Genomic DNA, 19,699 nt, shown 5'->3' on the forward strand with positions numbered 1-19,699 from the left:
CCTGGCCAGGTGTTTCCTTCCAGCTTCTGATTGATTGAACCCGATTCAGGTAATAAGCTGTGGGGAGGGCAGAGATTGTAGGAAAATTAGAAGAGCAGTGGGTCCTTGAGGACTGGCTCTGAAAAGCCTAGACAGTGCATAAATTAATAATTGCCATAAAAATATAGTACTGACAAATCAACTATGCACTGAACTGATAATAGTAGTATAATAGTAAGTAATAATAGTAAGATAATAGTTTTACATGGCCTAAAATAAAAATGTATTTAACAATATTTAATTTTCTCAGGTTTCAGAATCCTGTGGTGCTGGTGCCTCCATGGATGTAAGAAATAAGGTGTAATTCCAGCCAGTGTGGTCTCAACATCTTGTTCAAACTAAAGGAGGAAAAAATATGTATTAGTAATGACACCATTCATTTGATGAATAGCTATAGCTGTCATATGAGCACTGATGTACTCCATATACAAAAAGTGTGTCTGTTCATTCTTACCTCAGTAAGAGAAATTGAAGAAGATAAAATAATAAACATCTGTCAGCATTCAGCTACACAATATAAGAACAGCTGAATCCTCTAATAAACACAACATAAGACATTTTACAGAGGGATGAAATATTGTGAGACTGCTGAAAGAGAATTAGAGAGCTTCCTTATGATTTGGGAGAAATGTGAGTGATTCACAACATGTCTGTTGACTTCCTCAGAGCCCTCAGTCTGGATCTCCCTCCTCAAGGTCCAGGTGACATCTCTGATAGTTTCTTTTATTGGTGTTAAAGTATTTTTAGAAAACAGTTGCTGGGAAGACTGTAGTCAAAATTAATATTTTATGAAATATGACATCAGGATAATTTGCAGCAACACAGGAAGAAACTAGTTTTCTTCTGACTAGTTATATTTACCTTATCCTCTCTGTTCTCCTCTGCAAGTATCCTTAGCCTTGGAAATGTATCTCCAGAGTGCAGACACTTGACTACTAACCTACCCAATGTTTTTCCTGCTTGTTGTCGTTGTTTTTTGTTGCCTGCTGTTCTTTTCGAAAATTTCTCCTGCTTCTGAGTCTGAGAGAAGCAGTTTAGCATAACTGACTACATTCAGCAGGCTAACCCGGCAAACTAAAAAGACAAAACACTTTTAAATGGTAACACTTACAGCTTCAAACTTCGAATGAGACCCAGGGTTGGGTAGCAATCAGAATAAGTCCATCTTTGTGCTTCAGTCTTGAAGTGAATCCAGCAGCCATAGTTGAAACTATGGGGGCCTCGCTGCTACCATTTTCCTGTTCGCAGAGTGAGCTGAACAAGGACTGCAAGTTTCCGTAGGCGGTGTTTGGACCAAGCCTGACCAAAGAGTGTGTGACCCTAGTCTACGTAGACTAGGGGAGAATTCTGAACGGATCGTCGAAGTGCACCTCTAACATACTCTGTATGCGTCTACATCCTCTCTAGAGTGATATAAATGTACTGGGTGGCTGTGGCTCAGGACGTAGAGCAATCATCTACCAATCAATATTGTATATAATACAATACTTTGAGTTTGAAACAGGAAACAAACTGGGACCATGTTTCAAAGTCTAGTGTGTTTTCTTTGACCCATCCACCCTGACATCTTTCCTATGCACAATTTGTTTCTTTTAAATTACACTACATATTGTATTTAGTATGGTCGGTAGATTACCACTATACCATTATACTTATTATTTTATTTTTATTATTTTATTAGTTTTTTTACTGTGTTATTCTTTTTACAGTGTCTAATTACTCCTTTTTTTTTTATTCTTAGAATAAGTGTACTTTTTTTTATTTTAAACTTATAACTCTTTACTTGACTTCAAGAGAGCCTCAAGAATTCCTATATACCTGAACTGAAATAAATGGCAAATAAATTGAATCTTTTTTTAAAAAACAACTGGCAGGTAGTACATACCTTACTGAACCATATACGTATATAGGTATACTGATAAGTTACCACTTGTAGCTATGACAGCAGTCAGATTGGCTGTGCATGTGTACTTTTTTTCGGGGTTAACATCTGTGGGCATCTATGTACATTTGGCCATTTTATCAATTCAATTCAATTCAGTTTTATTTGTATAGTGCCAATTCACAACAGAAGTTATCTCAAGGCACTTTACAGTGTAATGTTTAAGACCTTACAGAAAATATTTATACAAAAAAATTATTAAACAATCCCATTTGAGCAAGCTTTATGATAAAGCTTTATTGTCATTGTACAGTCACACTTGGTCCAACAGTACAACAAAATTGCGATTTAGGCAACAGTAGAGAGGAAAAACTCCCTTTAGGGGAAGAAACCTCCAGCAGAACCAGGCTCATAGTGGGCGGCCATCTGCCTCTACTGGTTGGGGTGAGTGGAAAGAGAAGAGAGAAAAGAACAGCAGGCAATAAGACAACAACAAGCAGCAAGAATCAGTGTTACCTTGTTGCGCGAGTTATTACAGGTGAGGTTGGACAGGATGCCAGTTGCACAGGTCAACATGTTGACGTCATCTGAGCCCAACTGCGTGACCAGTATCTGCAACAAACCATCTAAGCCCTCCTACAGAGACAGAATAAACACAGACAGAACATAATTAACAGCCTGTGTAAGCACATATAAACATGTTTAAATGGAAATGTTAAAATGTAACAATGTATTTCTTGTGGGCTGGCCTACATTTTCAGTTTATAGTTTTCTCATCTTCCATTACCATTTACTGTTTTGAACTTTTTTTCACTGTGGCATATGAGGAACTACATTTGAGGACATAATAATAATAATAATAATAATAATATAATAATAATAATATAATAATAATAATAATAATAAACCTGGATCATATTCTAAAGTTAGTTAGTTAGTTAGTTAATATTTTCCATATACAACAATATTATAAATGGTAAATTAATTTTGCAAAAAAAAAAAGATTTTAAAACCCAGTACTAGACTGGCTTCAGCACAAGGGCAGCAGATTCAAGGGCAATAACACAATTTCACATTTCATTGCAGTTCAGTACAATTAGTCAATTATTAAAAATTCAGCACCAACAGTAAAATTGCAGTAAAATTCGTACAAAAGTCTGCTTTAAAGATTTCTCTGTGTGCTGCAGGATTTTGAATTATTATGTGATTATGTGTAGCACAATGTCAGTGTGAATCTGCTTTTCCAGAAAAGCTCTCAAGTGGGTTAGCGCAACCTCTCTTCATCTCCAGTGTAAACTAAACTCTGTTGTCTAGCTGACAACAGAGACTATGAATGTCTGGAATAAGTAAAAGTAAAAGGGGGCTTTTACTTTGCACACAGAATTGAGTTGACAATATGTACCTGTTTAGTTGCAGCATCTGACAGGTTGCGGAGTGTCCACAGACAGTTTTGGATCAGACGCTGACTGGATCCTGTTAAATGTTGGCCTAAAGCTTGCATACCACCTAGACACAAATGAAAAAAATGCAGCGGCATATTGTACACTACATATCTGCAATGTGTGGATTATAATTATCTATATAGATACAGTATTCATGTTCAGAGATGTGAACATACTAGCCCTAGCTTGTGCCTGTCACATATTATATTTGTCATGTACTGCTTTACAGAGTATCTGGGTAATAAATATCTAATATAATAATGTACTTTGCAAATAACAAACAAATAAAGAAGATTACCCAAATAAATACAAAATTCAGTTTTCAAATGATGATTTCATTTACTAAAGGGAAAAAGGTTGTCCAACCCTGTCTGGTCCTATGCAAAAAAGTAATTGCCCCCTAAAACTAATACTGGTTGTGCCAACTGCATTCAAGCATTTGCAATATCTGCAGTTTACTGTGGAGGAATTGTGGCCCACTCTTTACATAACGGTTTTAATTCAGCTACATTGGAGGATGAATGGCCTGTTTAAGGTCATACCACAGCATCTGAACTGATTTAATTCCAGACTTGATTGGGCCGCTTCAAAAAAGCTAATTTAGTTTTTTTGAGCTATTCACATGTGGACTTGCTGGTTTTGAAAGAGGCAAATATTTTGCACTGTATGTAATACCTGAAAGGCACAAGTTGGGGCTATGAACCTACCAGCCTCTACTATTGCTGGCTTGTTGCTGGGACACACAGACAGCACTTTGAGAACACGACTGGTGGTCCACAGCAGTTTCTCATAGTTGTAATTCCTCATGATAAACACCAAACCCTCTGGACCCCCATTGGCTAGGATGATGAGCTGACAAGAAACAGGAGGTGTGATTGTGTAATAAATAAGTGGACACAACAAGAATCTCCCTGATGTCAAAATCTTTTAGTCACCTTGCTCTCCTGGTTGCCATAAGACAGGAGCTGGAGACAGTCAGTGGTGATGGCCAGGAATTTGGGATTGCTTTTTTTCAGTAAGGGAACCATTCTCTGTAGGCCGTCAGCAAGACGAACTGCCATCTTGGCCCCCTCTTGGTGCAGCAGCAGGTTGTGAAGGGTGGTAATGGCATAAAATAAGACTGATTCTACTGGTGAACTGCATGAGTGAAATAGACAAAGAAAGAAAACAGGATATAGAGATTTTATAGAATGAATTAATTTCAATATTCATTAAGTGATCTATGACCTTTGCTGACCTCTATCAATATTTAACCTACACAAGTTGGTATGAAATGTGTGAAAAAGCTTTTGACATTGATGTCACTTACACAATGCTCCATCCTCCATCACTGAGCAGATGAAAAGCAAACGTGTGCATATTGCCTTTCTATGATTGTGTGGACACATTTTACTGTCATTGTGTGGACACCCTTCCCCTCCCTTCTCCACTCACCTTAACTGCAAAAGTGGTATTGTTAGGTTTATTCTATTGTGAGTAGGGTCTGGTGAAACCCAGAGTTTTCAAGACAGTTAATAATAATAGATAAATATTTAGTGGACCTGTTCATATAATACATTTTTATTTCATTTTAATTCTACTCTACTAATGTTGCAGCATGACATCACCAAATTCCTGTAGCAATATTTGTACCTAAAGCCAAAAATAAAATTATGATGATGTCATGATGAACAGTAAGTGCGACTCAAATCTAAGTTGGAAACTCTAGTGGCCATCCCTGATTGTCCATGGCAGTTTGTGAAGATCCCCATCTTATGGACCCCATAAGATGTACAAGGGCTTTGATAATCTTTTGACATTACTTCTAATGCAATCATGAGGTTTATATTTTTGGTTGTTTTCGATTGGCGTGACATTTGGTGCCTACAGTGACAAGAAAAAGTAAGTTAGCCTTTTGAAATTTCATGGTTTTCTGCATTAATTTGTTATAAAATGTGATTTGATCTTCATCTAAGTCAAGTGTATTAATAAATATAGTGTGCCTAATATAATAACACAAAAAATTCTGGTCTTTCATGCCTTGAAAACAACCTTAGAATAATGACCTAAAGAAAGCTAATTGGAATCTAATTGTAGAAATTTGGTGAAGTCCACAACAGAATGGTTTTAAAAAAAGTCTACCATTTGAAGTGGCCAAGTCAGAGCCCAGGCATCAACCCAATAGTGATGTTAACGACTTGAAGAGAGCCACACACACACACACACACACACACACACACACACACACAGACACACACACACACACACACACAGAGATGACTATAACAGAACTAAAGCAGTTCTGCCAGGAAGAATGGGCAAAGGTGGGAGGACCGAAGGCTTGTGGCACAAAGGTGGGGGGACCGAAGGCTTGTGGCACAAAGACACAAAGCATCAAAAGAACATAGCTAGAATAGAACAGGCACAAAACATACACAGCAAAAACTGAACTAGAAATGTGATGGAGCACAAAGTAACAACCAAAAGAATGAAGACAAATCAGAAAAAGTAATACCAGAAAACTCCAAAATGGGCAGGAAAAAAAAATACTTACAAGAAGGAGGCACAAGGTCCAGGTCAAAAAACAAGGTCTAACAAACATGAAACAAGTCCAAAGCACATGGCAACAAACAAGGCACAAGTTACCAGCTGGAGAGCTGTACAAAAACTGACTAACAGCAAGGGAGTACCGGAGGAAGGAGTGTTATATGGATATAGTATATGGAGCTTGGTGCACAGGTAAAACCGATGTAATCAAGGGCAGAGGTGGAGCCGATCATGTTAATTGAGGTGAGTGGGCAGAGAGACAAAAATTGGTGAAACTAATAAGGTGATAATAAGAGAGAGACAGACTGAAAGAGCAGGAAAAGCAAAATAAAGCAACAGGGGCAAGAAAAGGCAGGGATCGTAAGAGGTTCACATACTTTCTCTTGCCACTGTATTCATATTCCCCTCAGGATGAACTGTAATACTGATTTACTAACTGACTTTTTATCTGCTGCCATCACAGTCCTATGTCCTACGTTCTTATATAATTAAGCTGCAAACACATAATCATATGTGCAGGATGTGCAGGACTAGCAAACTGCAAACCCTAGTGAGAATCCTTTAACTCAGTTATAGTAAGAAAAGAAAAAAGCACTTTAGTTAAGGCTAAGCACTCCTTCCTGTCATAGTGCATTAATTACTATGCATTTACTGGGTAAATATACACTGTCCAAAAAAAACCCAATAAAAAATCACACTAATATTTCGTGAAACCCCTTTGGCTTTGATTACAGCACGCATTCGCTGTGGCATTGTTTCAGTAATCTTCTGCAATGTCACAACATTTATTCCTGTCCAGAGTTGCAAAATCTTGATGATGTCATGCTTCCTGAGCCACTCAACATTTGAGCCAGGTGAATCCTGCCATCTTGGAATATGCCCCCTTGCCATCAGGGAAAAAAAAAAATTGATAGAATCACATGGTCATTCAGTATATTTAGGCAGTCAGCTGACCTAATTCTTAGGGTAAATAATGTTGTATAATGGCCAACTGCAGCAACCCCAGATCATGATGGGTGCATCAATTAATCCTCTCTTACCCTGATGCTCCCATCACTCTGGAACAGGGTAAAAATAGACTCATCAGACCACATGACCTTCTTCCATTGGACAGTTCTTAACCCAGTTTTAGTAGTTTCAGCAGTCTCCTTAGATGCGCTTTGCTTGATGCAAGCCAATAATATGAACCTCTTGAAAACGATTAACATCTTTTCCAACATTACGGAATGTGTGTTTCAACATGAGAAGTTACTCACTGCATCATTTAGGGTTAAATAACTTGTCGCCAGCTTAAAAATAATCATACATGCAGTTATTAGGCTCTTACTATTCATTACTTACTATTTGTTTCGTTAAATCCTGGTTGTGACATTTTTTGGAAGGGCAGTGTAGTTCTTGCTGGGTAAAGTTGGTGATAACTTGGATATAATTATAAACTTCTGAGAAAATTTGTGTAGTTATCCAAGGTTTGTGTTGATAACAGCCGAAGTTTGATTATTTACTATTTAGCAATAAAGATTAAGTTCATTCTAATGAATTTTTCTTAAAGTATGTAGTAAGCAATAAATTATACATAGAAAAAAAAGAAAAACGTTTTTAAAATTTATCCATTTATCCTTGGGCCCTGAAGTCTATCCTCCTTTCACTGAGAGGTGAGATACATGCCGGTCACGTTGTTAGTCTATCCTACGCTGACAGATAAAGATAACAATCATAGTCACACAATTAACCTAATCTAACAGCATGTCTTTGGATAATGTGAGAGAAAACTCACACAGGTATAGGAAGAACATGCCAACTCACTAAAACAAAGGCCCCCAGCTGACTGTCGAGTTGAAACCCATACCTCCTAGTCAACAAAAAACTGTGTAAAAAATAGGGTTGAAGAAAATGTTCCAGCTAAAAAAAATTTTGTTGTGTAGAGAATAGAAAAACTTAAATAGACACAGTGTTTGCAATGAGATTCAAAGACAGACAGAGATTAAAAAAATGGTGGGGAAGAGAAAGAGATAAAACAGCATCAATGAACAAAATAAGTGTAGCATAACAGTGAAAGAGAAATGTCCTCATAATAAGGCCCATTTCCTGATTATCAACCAACAACACCACAAACATTATTTATGCAGAAGGTTGCATAGGGTGACAATGGCAAAAATCTAAATGTGTATAAGCAATCAGAGGTAAAGAGGAAAATGTTTTTATTCAATTTTCTTTCATTTTCTATGGGAATTAAGCCCCTGAATTAATTAGCAGTGTGAATTATCCTCCACTGCTAAGCCATAGTTGAAGGGATTAACTCATCTGCCTGGGGGTTGAAAGGCCCATAATTTAGTGGTAGCATTGATCCCTAGTCTGTTATTTTCATCTTCTATAATTTTCAGTTGACCCAGTCAGCCACAGATCTGGATGCAGATGCAAAGGAAATATACACTCCCCTCCAAAAGTATTGGAAAAGTGATGCCGGTTTCTTTACTTTTGCTGTAGACTGAAAACATTTGGGTTTGAAATAAAAAGATGAATATGAGACAAAAGATTAACATTTCAGCTTTTATTTCTAGGTGTTTACATTTGGATCCGATACACAACTTAGAATATAGCACCTTTGATTGAACCTACCCATTTTTCAGGTATGCAAAAGTAATGGAAAATGTGACAGGTGTGTTTTGTTGCCCCATTAATCCTATTACATTGATTATTCACACAATAAATAGAACTGTTTACGCTCAGTTTCAGATGTGGGTTTTGCCTGTTCAGACTGCATTTATAGTTAAGAGGTGTAACCAATATTAAAACCAGAGAGCTGTCGATGTGTAAAAAAAAGTTACTGTGAAGCTGTGAGAAGATGGAATGTAAATATTGGTCTTAGCTGTCACGGTCTCTGGTCTTTCTGCCTGTTTCCCTCTCTCCTCATATGGTCCCCTTCCTGTTCTCCAACTCTGAACTCCACTCTTATCATATTACCCCAATTCTGTTAACCTGTCTTCCGATCCCTTTATAAGCCGGTCTGCGAATCTCTGCCCTTTGCCACATAATCTGTTATCCCTGATACGACAGCAACTATCCAGCGATCTCTCCTGACTGATCTTTCGATATCGACCCAGCTGCATGGCCTGAACCTTGTCCTTGCACAACCCTCCTTTTGGATACTGTGAGTTTTTCTACCCCTCTCTGTATTCCTGTGATTACCTTGTGCATGGCTCTGGACTGCATCTGTTAACCCCGTGTATGACTATGGACTTGCTCTGTTACTCTGTGATACTGGATCTTGGACAGTTTTTGGACTTACAGAAAATTACAGCTTATCACGAACCATGACTGTCGCTTGCTGCCAGTATCCTCAATCTCACCTCTACTAACCTGTCCCCTCATACAGTGCTTGTGTTACAGTTTACATCTCCTGGGGTCTATGGGGGCTGCCATTTTGGAGAAGTGACATCACTCACCTCCGAGACTCTTCATGTTTTCTCCATGGCCATCTTTGTAGTTCAGGCTTTCACTCTGCTCATCCCCCACCTACCTGTGAGTACTGAGTCTGTCAGCACTCATACTACCCTGTTAGCGGAATTGTCTCTTCGCCTAGAACTCTGAGACACCCCTCATTTGCTGGTTCCTACCTCATCCCTAGGCTTTTCTCCCCATATTGCCTGCCTTCAATATAGACACTTCATATTCTCCTACTTCTCTCTTGCGTCATTTCCAGTAATCTGAAGTTTAAAACCTGTTGCCATGACAATAGCCAGTTTAACCATTTATAATGCCCTAAAGACGCGAACAGGTAGACTAAGGAAGACAATGCAAAAGGCATTGCACATATTCAAACAACTCATTAGCAAGAAGTATAGGACACCAGGCTGGAATTTGTCAAAATAAAACCCAAATCCACCCAAAAGGTGGATGCAGGATTTTATTTAAATATTGAGTCTTATTCACTTTAATTTAATTTGAAGTCTATTCCAATATATTTGCTCCCATAAAAAATGGGTAGGTTCAAACAAAAGGTGCTTTTTGTTTGTAAATGGTAAATTACTTACCACTTTTCTACCTAACTGGTCCTCAAAGCACTTCACACTGCATCTCATTCACCCATTCGCATACACAAGCACACACCGATGGCAGAGCTGCTATGCAGCTGACCTGACTCACCGGGGGCAACTTGGCCTAACTTGGCCTAAATGTGTAAAAATGAAAGCTAAAATGTTAATCTCGTCTGATATTCATTTTTTTAAGGTCAAACCTAAACGTTTTCAGTCTACAGTAAAAAGGGAGCTTGGACATGTTCATTAATATTTGAGTACATTTGTGCCAATGCGTTATGACCAATAGCATCAAATAGTTAGGCACCTTTAGTGTAATTGTAGTACTGACATAAATGACATAACAAATTTTGATAGAAGATACAAAGACACTCTTATAATTGTATTTTATTTTTAGAATTTGTTCACTGTACACTAAAACACTAAATTTGAAATAAACAAGATGGGAGCACAGTCAAAGCTTTAACTAAATGAGTATGACAAAAGACATTAAGGATTCAGGAATTACAGCCATTTTCATGCACACCACCATTTTTGGGGTGCATAAAAAATGAAACTAATTAATATAATTACAAATATAAGAGAGAGATAAGAGATAACACTCTACTGGTCTTCCAAAGGAGGTACAACTGACAAAACAACAGAACAATACAAATATACAGAATAGATCAGTAGTAATAGTATTAGGGAGGTGAGATACAGTAGATAACAAAGTTTGTGAGTTCATGAGAAGCAACAAGTGCACATAATTGACAGGTGCTTTAAGGCAGATCAGTCTGCAGTTATCAAGGTCACTTTAGTTTGCTGGATGCGATAAAGACTGAGAAGTGTGATGGTAGCAAGGCCTTATTAGCGTTTTCATCTACGCCATCTGAAAATCACCCTGTTACAGTAAATGAGGACTGAGTTCCTTTGGTCATGTCCTGGCCCGTCCTGCCTATGATATGGATGAATGATTCTCCACTTTACTGGAGACACATTATCTCGTCAAGTTTTGTGAGCACTTCTCCCCTGCTTCACACCTTTCCCTCCTCAGATTCTGGTGGATCAGCTTCTGCCTTCAAAAATGCATGAAAATTCTCTGCACAGCTGATTAATCTCAGTTCCTAATAGATGAAAACATGTCTTTTGTCCTTTCTGGGGTATGGCTCAATATTGTTGCTAAAAGGTGGAGAATGCCTGTCTCCTTTAGTTGTACACAACTAAAAAGAAATTAAAGGAACTCTTTGGAGACACATCAAATCTGAATGGGGAAAAATCATGCTCGATAGTTATACTGATAGAGGCTGGGTAATATGTAAGAAATGAAAGGATGCCATATCATTTGATGTAAATAAAAATCCACCTGCAGAGGGCTGAATTGAAAAACACCTAGAAAATCTAACTAAAAAAATTATGTGGTAGGTTAGTCCATTTTACTAAAATGTAATTGCAAAATGGTACTCAGCACCTTGTATTGCCACAACTGGCTATACATTGCTGACAACGTCAGGGCATGCTCCTAATGAGGTGAGCTCCCTGACAGTCTGAGGTGCTCGATGACAGCGATGGATGAACTGAAGCATAATGTCCGAGAGGTGTTCTTTTAGATTCAGGTCAGGGGAGCGTGGGGACCAGTCAATGGCATCAGTTCCTTGATTCTTCAAGATCTGCCTGCATACTCTTGCTTGGGAGGCCTGGCCACCCACTACACAAGTGTAGGGTCTCCTAGAGTCTGGATAGTGTAGTGGTAGTGCCTTTGCCTTGTACCTCATTTGTAAGTCAATTTAGATAAAAGGGTTAGCCAAATGACTAAATGTAAATGTAAGGTCCAAGAATTTCATCCCAAGATGTGTTGTCTAGCCGGTAAAAGTCTGTGCGTCCCTCCACAGACCATTACTGTTGAACGATGTTACAGGCAGCATAACATTCTCCAAAGCTTCTGCAGTCATGTGAAAGAGAAAAGCACAGGGTGCCAGTGGGAGACCTGCCAATTTCGGTGTTCTAAGGCAAATCAAGCTAGTGAAGCTCCACAGTGCCAAGTAGTGAGCACAGGGCCCACTAGAAGACATCGGACCCTCAGGCCACCCTCAGGAAGTCTGTTCCTCATTGTTTGGTCAGCAACATTTACACCAGTGGCCTGCTTCTGCCTTCAAGGGTTCACCAGTGGAGGTCATTTTGAAGGGCTCTGGTTGTATTTATCCTGTTCATCCTTGCACACAGGAGCAGATGCTGGTCCTGTTGATGGGTTAAGGACCTTCCTGTCCAGCTCTCCTAGAGTAACTGCCTGTCTCCTGGAAACTCCCTTGAGACTGTGCTGGGAGACACAGCACACAGAAACAATAACCTTGTGAGACCAAGGAGGCAGATTTTGGATCCGGTTGCTCTCCACAGACTGCAAAACCTTAAGGAATTATGTAAACGTGAGGCTCTCACCTGAGCTAAGCTCCGATCGGTTCAGGCTTCAGCTCAATCATAGAATGTTAATAGAAAAGTTTTCTCTTGGATTTACTTGTACTTGAAATGTTTTGATTTTATTATTCCCTTTTCAGGATGAAGATTAATTTTACAGAATAAATGTGACTTATCAGAGAAGCTGATTTACAACATCTCCTGTGTAGCCTTGAAACAAACAAACATAAGTTACTGGGAAACTGAGTATCTGTATCCAACCTCGCCGGATGTGAGTATGTGCTACTTGTAGCACAAACAGCAGCTTTAATGCTGCTAGAAAACTGAGAGAAACTGTCCGTCTTCATTGCAGTGTCTTTACTCCGACCCATGTTACAATTCCTCCCTTTGTCCCCGTTCTGTTGGTTTTGTTTCTGTTTTGTCACCTGTTCTCACCCTGTTCTCCTGCTACTTCCTGTTTGCCTGTATTTGGACTTCCTCCTCTTGTCGGACTCATTAATGACTGATTCATTTCACCTGTGTGTCCCTTTTGTTTTATAAGCTTCCCTCAGTTTTTTGTTTGTTGCTGATTTGTTGTATACTCCATACCCTCCACTACTCAGGTTCATTTGTTTGCTTGCTCGTTTGTTCATCAGTCAAGGATTCCCACAGATTGTTTCATGGATTTATTTTGCATACAGAACCTCACCACTTGTAAGTTCATTCGTTGGACTTCATCTCGTTTGTTCAAGTTTTGTTTGTTCGTTTATTGGATTCCCTCTGGACTTTGCCTTTTGTTTGCTGGATTTGTGTTTTTTGTTCATAAGTTGGTTGCCTCCCTTTTGCAGAGTATTATTGTATGCAATGTTGCATGTCTAGTTAGTATGTTAAGTTATTTATGTCTGCTTTAGTGCATTGATTTTCGTTGCTCCTTTGTGTTATTGACCTTGTATGTTAGTATTTTTTGCCTGCCTTAGAGTAGTGTTTTTGTTCAGTACTTTGTGTTGTTGATTTAGCTATTATTTGTGTCTGCCTCAGCAGTTAATGTTGTTTGGTACTTTGTATGTTTGGTCTGTGTGTTTAGTTTGTTTTTTTGCCTGTGTTTCTGCAGCATTTTCGGTTGTTACTTTGTTCAGACTTTGTTTGTTACTTTTGTATCCACCGTGTTTTCGGGTCTCTTTACGTTGATACTTTGTTTTGCTATAATCATGTTTGTTTTGGTTTTTCATGTTTGGTTCCCTGTGTCTCCTGTTGTTTTTTTGTTTTTTTTGTACTTGCTTGCCTCATTCATCTGTTAGTCAGATCGTTGAACCCTGCTGCCAACGTATGCTCTCCTGTTTAGTAGGCGAGGCGCAGTTCATCTCCAATGAGCCTAGTGTCTTCTATGTGCTTAGCAGCCACCCGCAGGCACTCACACTCTTTTAGAAACTAGCTGATGGACTAGTCGAGCATTTAGCAGCTTAACAGACAGATTTTTCTATAAGGGATTGAGACCAAAACATAGAAAGAAGAGTGCATCTTTTTTCTTTTTCACACTTAATCAACATTTAGCTCTGTAAGGCTTAATTATCACTGAATGGTTAGTCGTAAATATGTAATTAATGTTCTACCTCAGCATGCGTACTAGTGCTGGTATCCCTCCAGACTTAAATATGGCCAGTAGTCCCTCCTTCTGGTGCGACAAGCTGTGGAGCACACTGGCTGTGCAACGCGCTGTCTCCATGTCAACAGCCATTGTCATGGCTCGCACCACAGCACCCACCAGGGCCGGAGATTGCACTAGCACACGCCGACTCGCCTCCTTACGGGTAAGCTGGTTGACTATCATAGCCGCCTTGTTCACCACAACCTAAAGGTTAAAAAAAATAAATAAATAAAAAAAACAACTTTGTAAACTAAGATACTATGTGTGTAAAATTGTAATACAAATTTAATGGAGTGTTTGTAGCAGTGTACCGGGTCATCATCTGCCAGCAGCTTGGTGAGCTCTGGTACTGCCCTGGTGGCCAGCTCTGCATCATCCTGGTAGTTTATAAGGTGGACAATAGCTGTCTTTAGCAGCTGTGAGGGCTCAGCCAGTCTCTGTACGTTACTCTGCTGTGAAGGATCTGATTGGACTGGCATGGCTGCCTCACCTTCTACCAGGGTCTCTGGAAACATGGCAGCCCGGACACGTTGAGCCCGCGTTAGTGAATACTGAGCATCTAAATCTAAAGACACAGAGAGAAAAAGTGATATGAGACAGTGAGTGAGATTGAGTATATGTGTGTTAATAAAGGTAAAAAAAAAAAGCCACAACAAGACTAAAGAAATATATATAATTTTTTAATTAATGTTAAAGTACTTACTGTCATTGTAGATTGTAATGTATTAGACAAAATATGTACAACCAAGATGGTAAATGGTCTGTACTTATATAGCTCTTTTCTACCTGATACTCAAAGCACTTTACACTACATCTCATTCACACACAAACCAATGGCCAATGATCTGACTCACCGGGGGCAACTTGGGGTTAAGTATCTTGCCCAAGGACACTTTGGCAGCTGGGAATTTAACCACCAATCCTATGATTGGCAGACAACTGCTCTACCTAATGAGCCACAGTCAACCCCTCTTTTTGGGGGCTACATGAGGTAATCCAGCTAGCAAAAGTAATATTTCTTTCAGTTGTGACATTCGAATTCAGGTTCACTAGAACTAAACTTCAATTAAGAGCTATGTCTTTCAGTAATCCCGAAAAAAACATTTGAAATGAACAATTACCTGGATCCCAGCATTTAAAAAGCAATATAATGTCCCCCCCAAAAAACTTTTTATCTGGGATACCTGCTCACCTCTAAAGGGTTCAATTTCCAACTTCAACAAGGAAGAGAAACAGACACAGAGGCAAGCATGGTGGATGGCTTGTGAAGTTTAAGGCCTGGCTGGCACGTTCTCCCTCAGATTTTCTGAGTCACAGTAGATAGGTTCTTCTGTGGAAAGCCCTGTTTGCTTCATGGCTTTCTCTGGATCCTGTTCATCCTTGATTAATACAGGTAGTGGACTCAGATCAGGTGAAATTGTCTTCTCGCATCTGTTACTCACAACTTTGCTGGCGGAGGGCAAATCATCAGAACTTACAAGCATTGAAGCAAGTTAAGTTGCCAATTCTTCGACTCCCATTAGTATAGACCTGGTAAATGCCAGATCCATAGTAAATAAAACCTTTATCCAAAATCACTTTTTTTTTTTTTTATTTATCTTAAACTGTACTTTCTCCATTCTTTGTTGAATGTGGGTAAATCCAGCACTCTCATTGATGAGACCATGTGACTGTATATGTTTTAACTCCCTATCTGGCTCTTCAAATGTTATCCCTCCTTGATTCTTTAAATAGGATCTCACCGTGCTTGCTAACTTTAGACCTAGTTCTAAATTAACTCTCAATTCTAAAATTCTTAAAAAGATAGTCCACACCCAATTATTGGCATTTTTCAATCTGGTTTTGAACCTCTATATAGCACAGTGACTGTTTTGCTTTATCTATTGCCACAGAACTGGTAAATCTAGGCAGTCCATTACATACAGAAAATGTAACTCTTGTACTCTTATACCTCGTGTGTTTTCTAAAGACACAACAATTAAGAACCTTGACATCAGTTCTGTAAGTCAAATTTTGAACTTGAATTTTGAATTTTAGACAACAACTATTGTTCGGGTACCGCTTTGCATGCCATAAATGTTGGTATTGACTGCCATTAGGTCAAACTGCTAATCTGTAGTATATTGTTTGAAATATTGATATATGCTCATTGGCTAGAACTGGAGGGATCTTAAGTGGTATATGGCCTATAAAACCTTTTAATACCCTTCTAAGCTCCCTGCTCCGTTTATTCTCAGTCTCTACACAGGTCTCTACCTGAACCTGCTACTTCAAGTTTGTCATTCTGATAATGGTGTGGCTGGTTAGTGTAGTGGTAAGATCACCACCTTCCATGTGGGAGACTGGGGTTTGAATCCCAGCTTGTGGCCTACCTCCAGTAGGAGGCCTTAGGCAAGACTTCCTTACGCTTACCCTGCCTATCCTTGTAAGTTGCTTTGGATAAAAGCATCTGCTAAATGTAAATGTGTCCCTCACTAAATCAATTACTTGCAACTCAATATTAATCAGTTAGATGTTTACTGTATTGTTTAGTGCAGGAATGGCTGACCCTAGTCCTCCAGAGCCACAGCGCTGCTTGTTTTTCAACTATCTCTGCCCTACCCTCTGCTGATTACATGGATAATATGATAATATGATAGTTTAAAGTTGGTGCAGCCCGTGAGTTAGATGTGTATTACAGTGTTGGTGCGGAGCTGAACAAACCAACCAATCACGGTGGGGTATATGGGTCTCGGGGGCGGGGCATTGGGCGGGCTTAATCCAATCAGAGAAACATTTCTCAATGAGTGACAGCAGTGTTGCCATGAAGAGTTTTCAGCCTGACTAGCGGCCTCGTTTCTATGAAGCCCAGGCGGACAATCGTCCCAGCTTGCTGCATTCACAACACTTAAAAAAAAAGTTGTTTTAAGTTACTGCCCTGCGGGACATTATAAGTCAAAGTGATGCATTAAAAGTAAAGTAAGAAACTCAATGCAGCCTAATGTGCTCTGCAGTCACAGAGCGATGTTCAGAAGAAGGTTAAAGGTTAAAGAACTGTTAATACAGACATTTGAATCCGAATACAGCAGATATAGAAATAATTATTATTTTCATTGTTATTATTATTTTATTTATTTATTACCGATTTATTTTCTTATTATTTTTTATGTTTTTATTTATTTTGTATTAAAAAATAAAAATAATGAGATTTAAGAAGATTTTTTTTTTTTTTAACAAAGCTTTTCCCAGCCTCACCCAGACTATGCTTCCTGCGGCCCCCAGGTAAATTGAGTTTGAGACCCCTGCTCTATAGTATTTCTGGACTTTGAAGTTTGTTTGTTCGTCTGTCCGTCATACCCTGGATTACACTGGACCTGAACTCCTTCACACGTTTTGTTCGTTTGTTTGTTTATTGACCTGGAACTTTCGTTCATTGGTTGGACTGCCCCGTTTGTTTCACCCCGGACTGTACCTCTGTTTGTTGGAGTTTGTATTTTTGCCTGCCATTGCAGTGCCTTTTTGTTGTTACTTATGTCTAGCTTGTATGTTAGTTTTTTTTATCTGCGTTAGCTTGGTTTGTATGTTCGTTAGTATTTTGCTTGCCTTTGGCAGTGATTTTTGTTTGTTACTATGTATTTTTTTATTAGTGAGTTTGTTTGTGTTCGGTTAGCGTTTGTGCCCCATTTTTGTTTTGTGATAGTTTGTTGGTTTGTGTATATTTGTGCATTAATTGTTTTGTTGGTACTTTGTATGTCTGGATTTGTTTGTGTTTTCCACCTTGTTTTTGGTTCTCTTTTGGTTGTTACTTTGCTAGTGTTTGTTAGATTCCTTTTCTTGTTAGTTCCCCCTGTCCCCTGTATTTGAAATTATTAATTAACTCTTTTTTGTATGTACTCAAATCAAATTTTCCATAGCATACTGTTCCGAATAATAAGGTTACTTCTGACATCCCTTAAACCTAATGTCTATGAATCAGCCTCAAATTTGTTATATATTACTTGCTAGAATTTAGATCATAGCTAGAACAAATTGATAAAGCTAGAATTGAGAATAAACATGAATTTTAATATATTTAAATAGATGAAAGGGTTACATTCTTCTCCACTTATCTAGGTAGAGAGCCATGGCTGTGTTTTGTTATTCCCGAGACCAAGTTATGGCTGATTAATGGCATAACAAGACAAACCCTGTGAATGCTTTGTTCTTCTACAGTTGCAGGGAGGCTAAAGTGCTGCTGTGTTTGATGCCTTGCAATAAAGTGCTAAAAGCCAATACCCAGAGTTGGACACAACATGTGAGGAGCTGGTCCTGACATGTTTGAGGCGATAGACATGGAACGTGGGGTTATTATGGGAGGCCCTGGGAAGCTTGAGAGTTATGGCCACCAGATTAACCACCTTGGAGATCGGGAAAGGGCTTATGAAGCAGGAAGCTAGCTTCCTGGAGTCAACCTGCAGGGGTAGGTCGCGAGTGGAGAGCTACACCCGTTGCCCCGGGGTGTACTGGGGAGCTGGAGAGCGATGCTTGTTGGCTGCACGTAATGTTGGGATGTCCTAAGAAGGGTGTTCCAGGCCCTGATCCACGAGCAGCGGCAGATGAAACCCTGAAACTTCGTCACAAATTGAGGACCCCTGTCAGAAATCATGTCTGACGTCCACTAATTTAGATGAATTTGATGTTTTTCACCTTGATTTAAATTTTTACTTGCCTTGTTCCTCACTTGTAAGTTGCTTTGGATAAAAGCGTCTGCCAAATGACTAAATGTAAATGTGGATGGACTCGTCTGTACAACAGCTCTATATTCATTTGTAAGACCTCACTTGTACTTGGACTGCTTCTTCCCGTAGATCATTTTGAGTTAATTTCATTAATTAATTCATCCAAACCATCAACATATCTCTTAGACCCTATCCCGACAAGACTGCTCAAAGATGTCTTACCTTTGATTAGCACGTCCATATTCACATCAGATCAGATCAATCTATGTTTACAAACAGGCTACGTGCTACAGGCTTTTAACATCTGCTCAAAAAGCCTTCAAGTAAGTTTTAGTAAATTATAGACTAATATCCAATCTGCCCTGTATCTCAAAAATGCAGGTAGTTTCAAAGCAAACATCATAGTACAGAAACAGCACTGGTAAAGATCCCTAACGATCTTCTATTAGCATCAGACAATGGACTACTCTCTATACTCGTCCTGTTAGATCTTAGTGCTGCCTTCGACACAATAGATCACAACATTTTATTACACAGACTGGAACATTTCACTGGGGTTAAAGAAACAGCACTAGGGTGATTTAGATAGATCGATAGATCGTATCTATCGATAGATAGATTCCAGTTTGTGCATGTTAATGATGAGTCTTCCACGCACACAAAAGTTAGTTACGGAGTTCCACATGGTTCTGTGCTTGGATTGATTCTTTTTTACACTATATATGTCCCCCTTACCCAATATTATTAGGAAACATGCAGATGATACCCACCTGTATTTACATATGAAGCAAGAAGAAACTAATCAATTACTCAAACTTCAAGCATGCTTAAAAGCCATAAAGGCCTGGATGTTCTCAAATTTCCATCTCCTAAATTCAGACATGCCAAAGTGCTAAGTGCTAAGGGCTAAGATACTGAACCCCAAGTTGCCCCCGGTGAGTCAGGTCAGCTGCTTAGCTCTGCCATCGGTGTGTGCGTGTGCTTGTGTGTGCGAATGGATGAATGAGACACAGTGTAAAGCATTTTGAGTACCAGCTAGGTAGAAAAGCGCTATTTAGTGCAGA

General features: G+C 39.1%; 1 protein-coding gene across 1 annotated transcript in view; it reads right to left on the reverse strand.

Moving 5' to 3' along the window:
• Positions 1-19,699, reverse strand: part of jupb (junction plakoglobin b) — a 58,331-nt gene that overhangs the window by 34,053 nt on the left and 4,579 nt on the right. The window contains exons 3-8 of the mRNA XM_026372544.1: positions 14,250-14,503; positions 13,904-14,142; positions 4,299-4,500; positions 4,071-4,215; positions 3,324-3,427; positions 2,438-2,557 (exon numbers count right to left, since the gene is read on the reverse strand). Of these exons, the coding sequence (XP_026228329.1) occupies positions 2,438-2,557; positions 3,324-3,427; positions 4,071-4,215; positions 4,299-4,500; positions 13,904-14,142; positions 14,250-14,503 (1,064 nt within the window). The remainder of the gene's footprint in view (positions 1-2,437; positions 2,558-3,323; positions 3,428-4,070; positions 4,216-4,298; positions 4,501-13,903; positions 14,143-14,249; positions 14,504-19,699) is intronic.

Source organism: Anabas testudineus, chromosome 8 (genome assembly GCF_900324465.2).
Source record: "Anabas testudineus chromosome 8, fAnaTes1.2, whole genome shotgun sequence".
NCBI classification, from domain to species: Eukaryota; Metazoa; Chordata; class Actinopteri; order Anabantiformes; family Anabantidae; genus Anabas; species Anabas testudineus.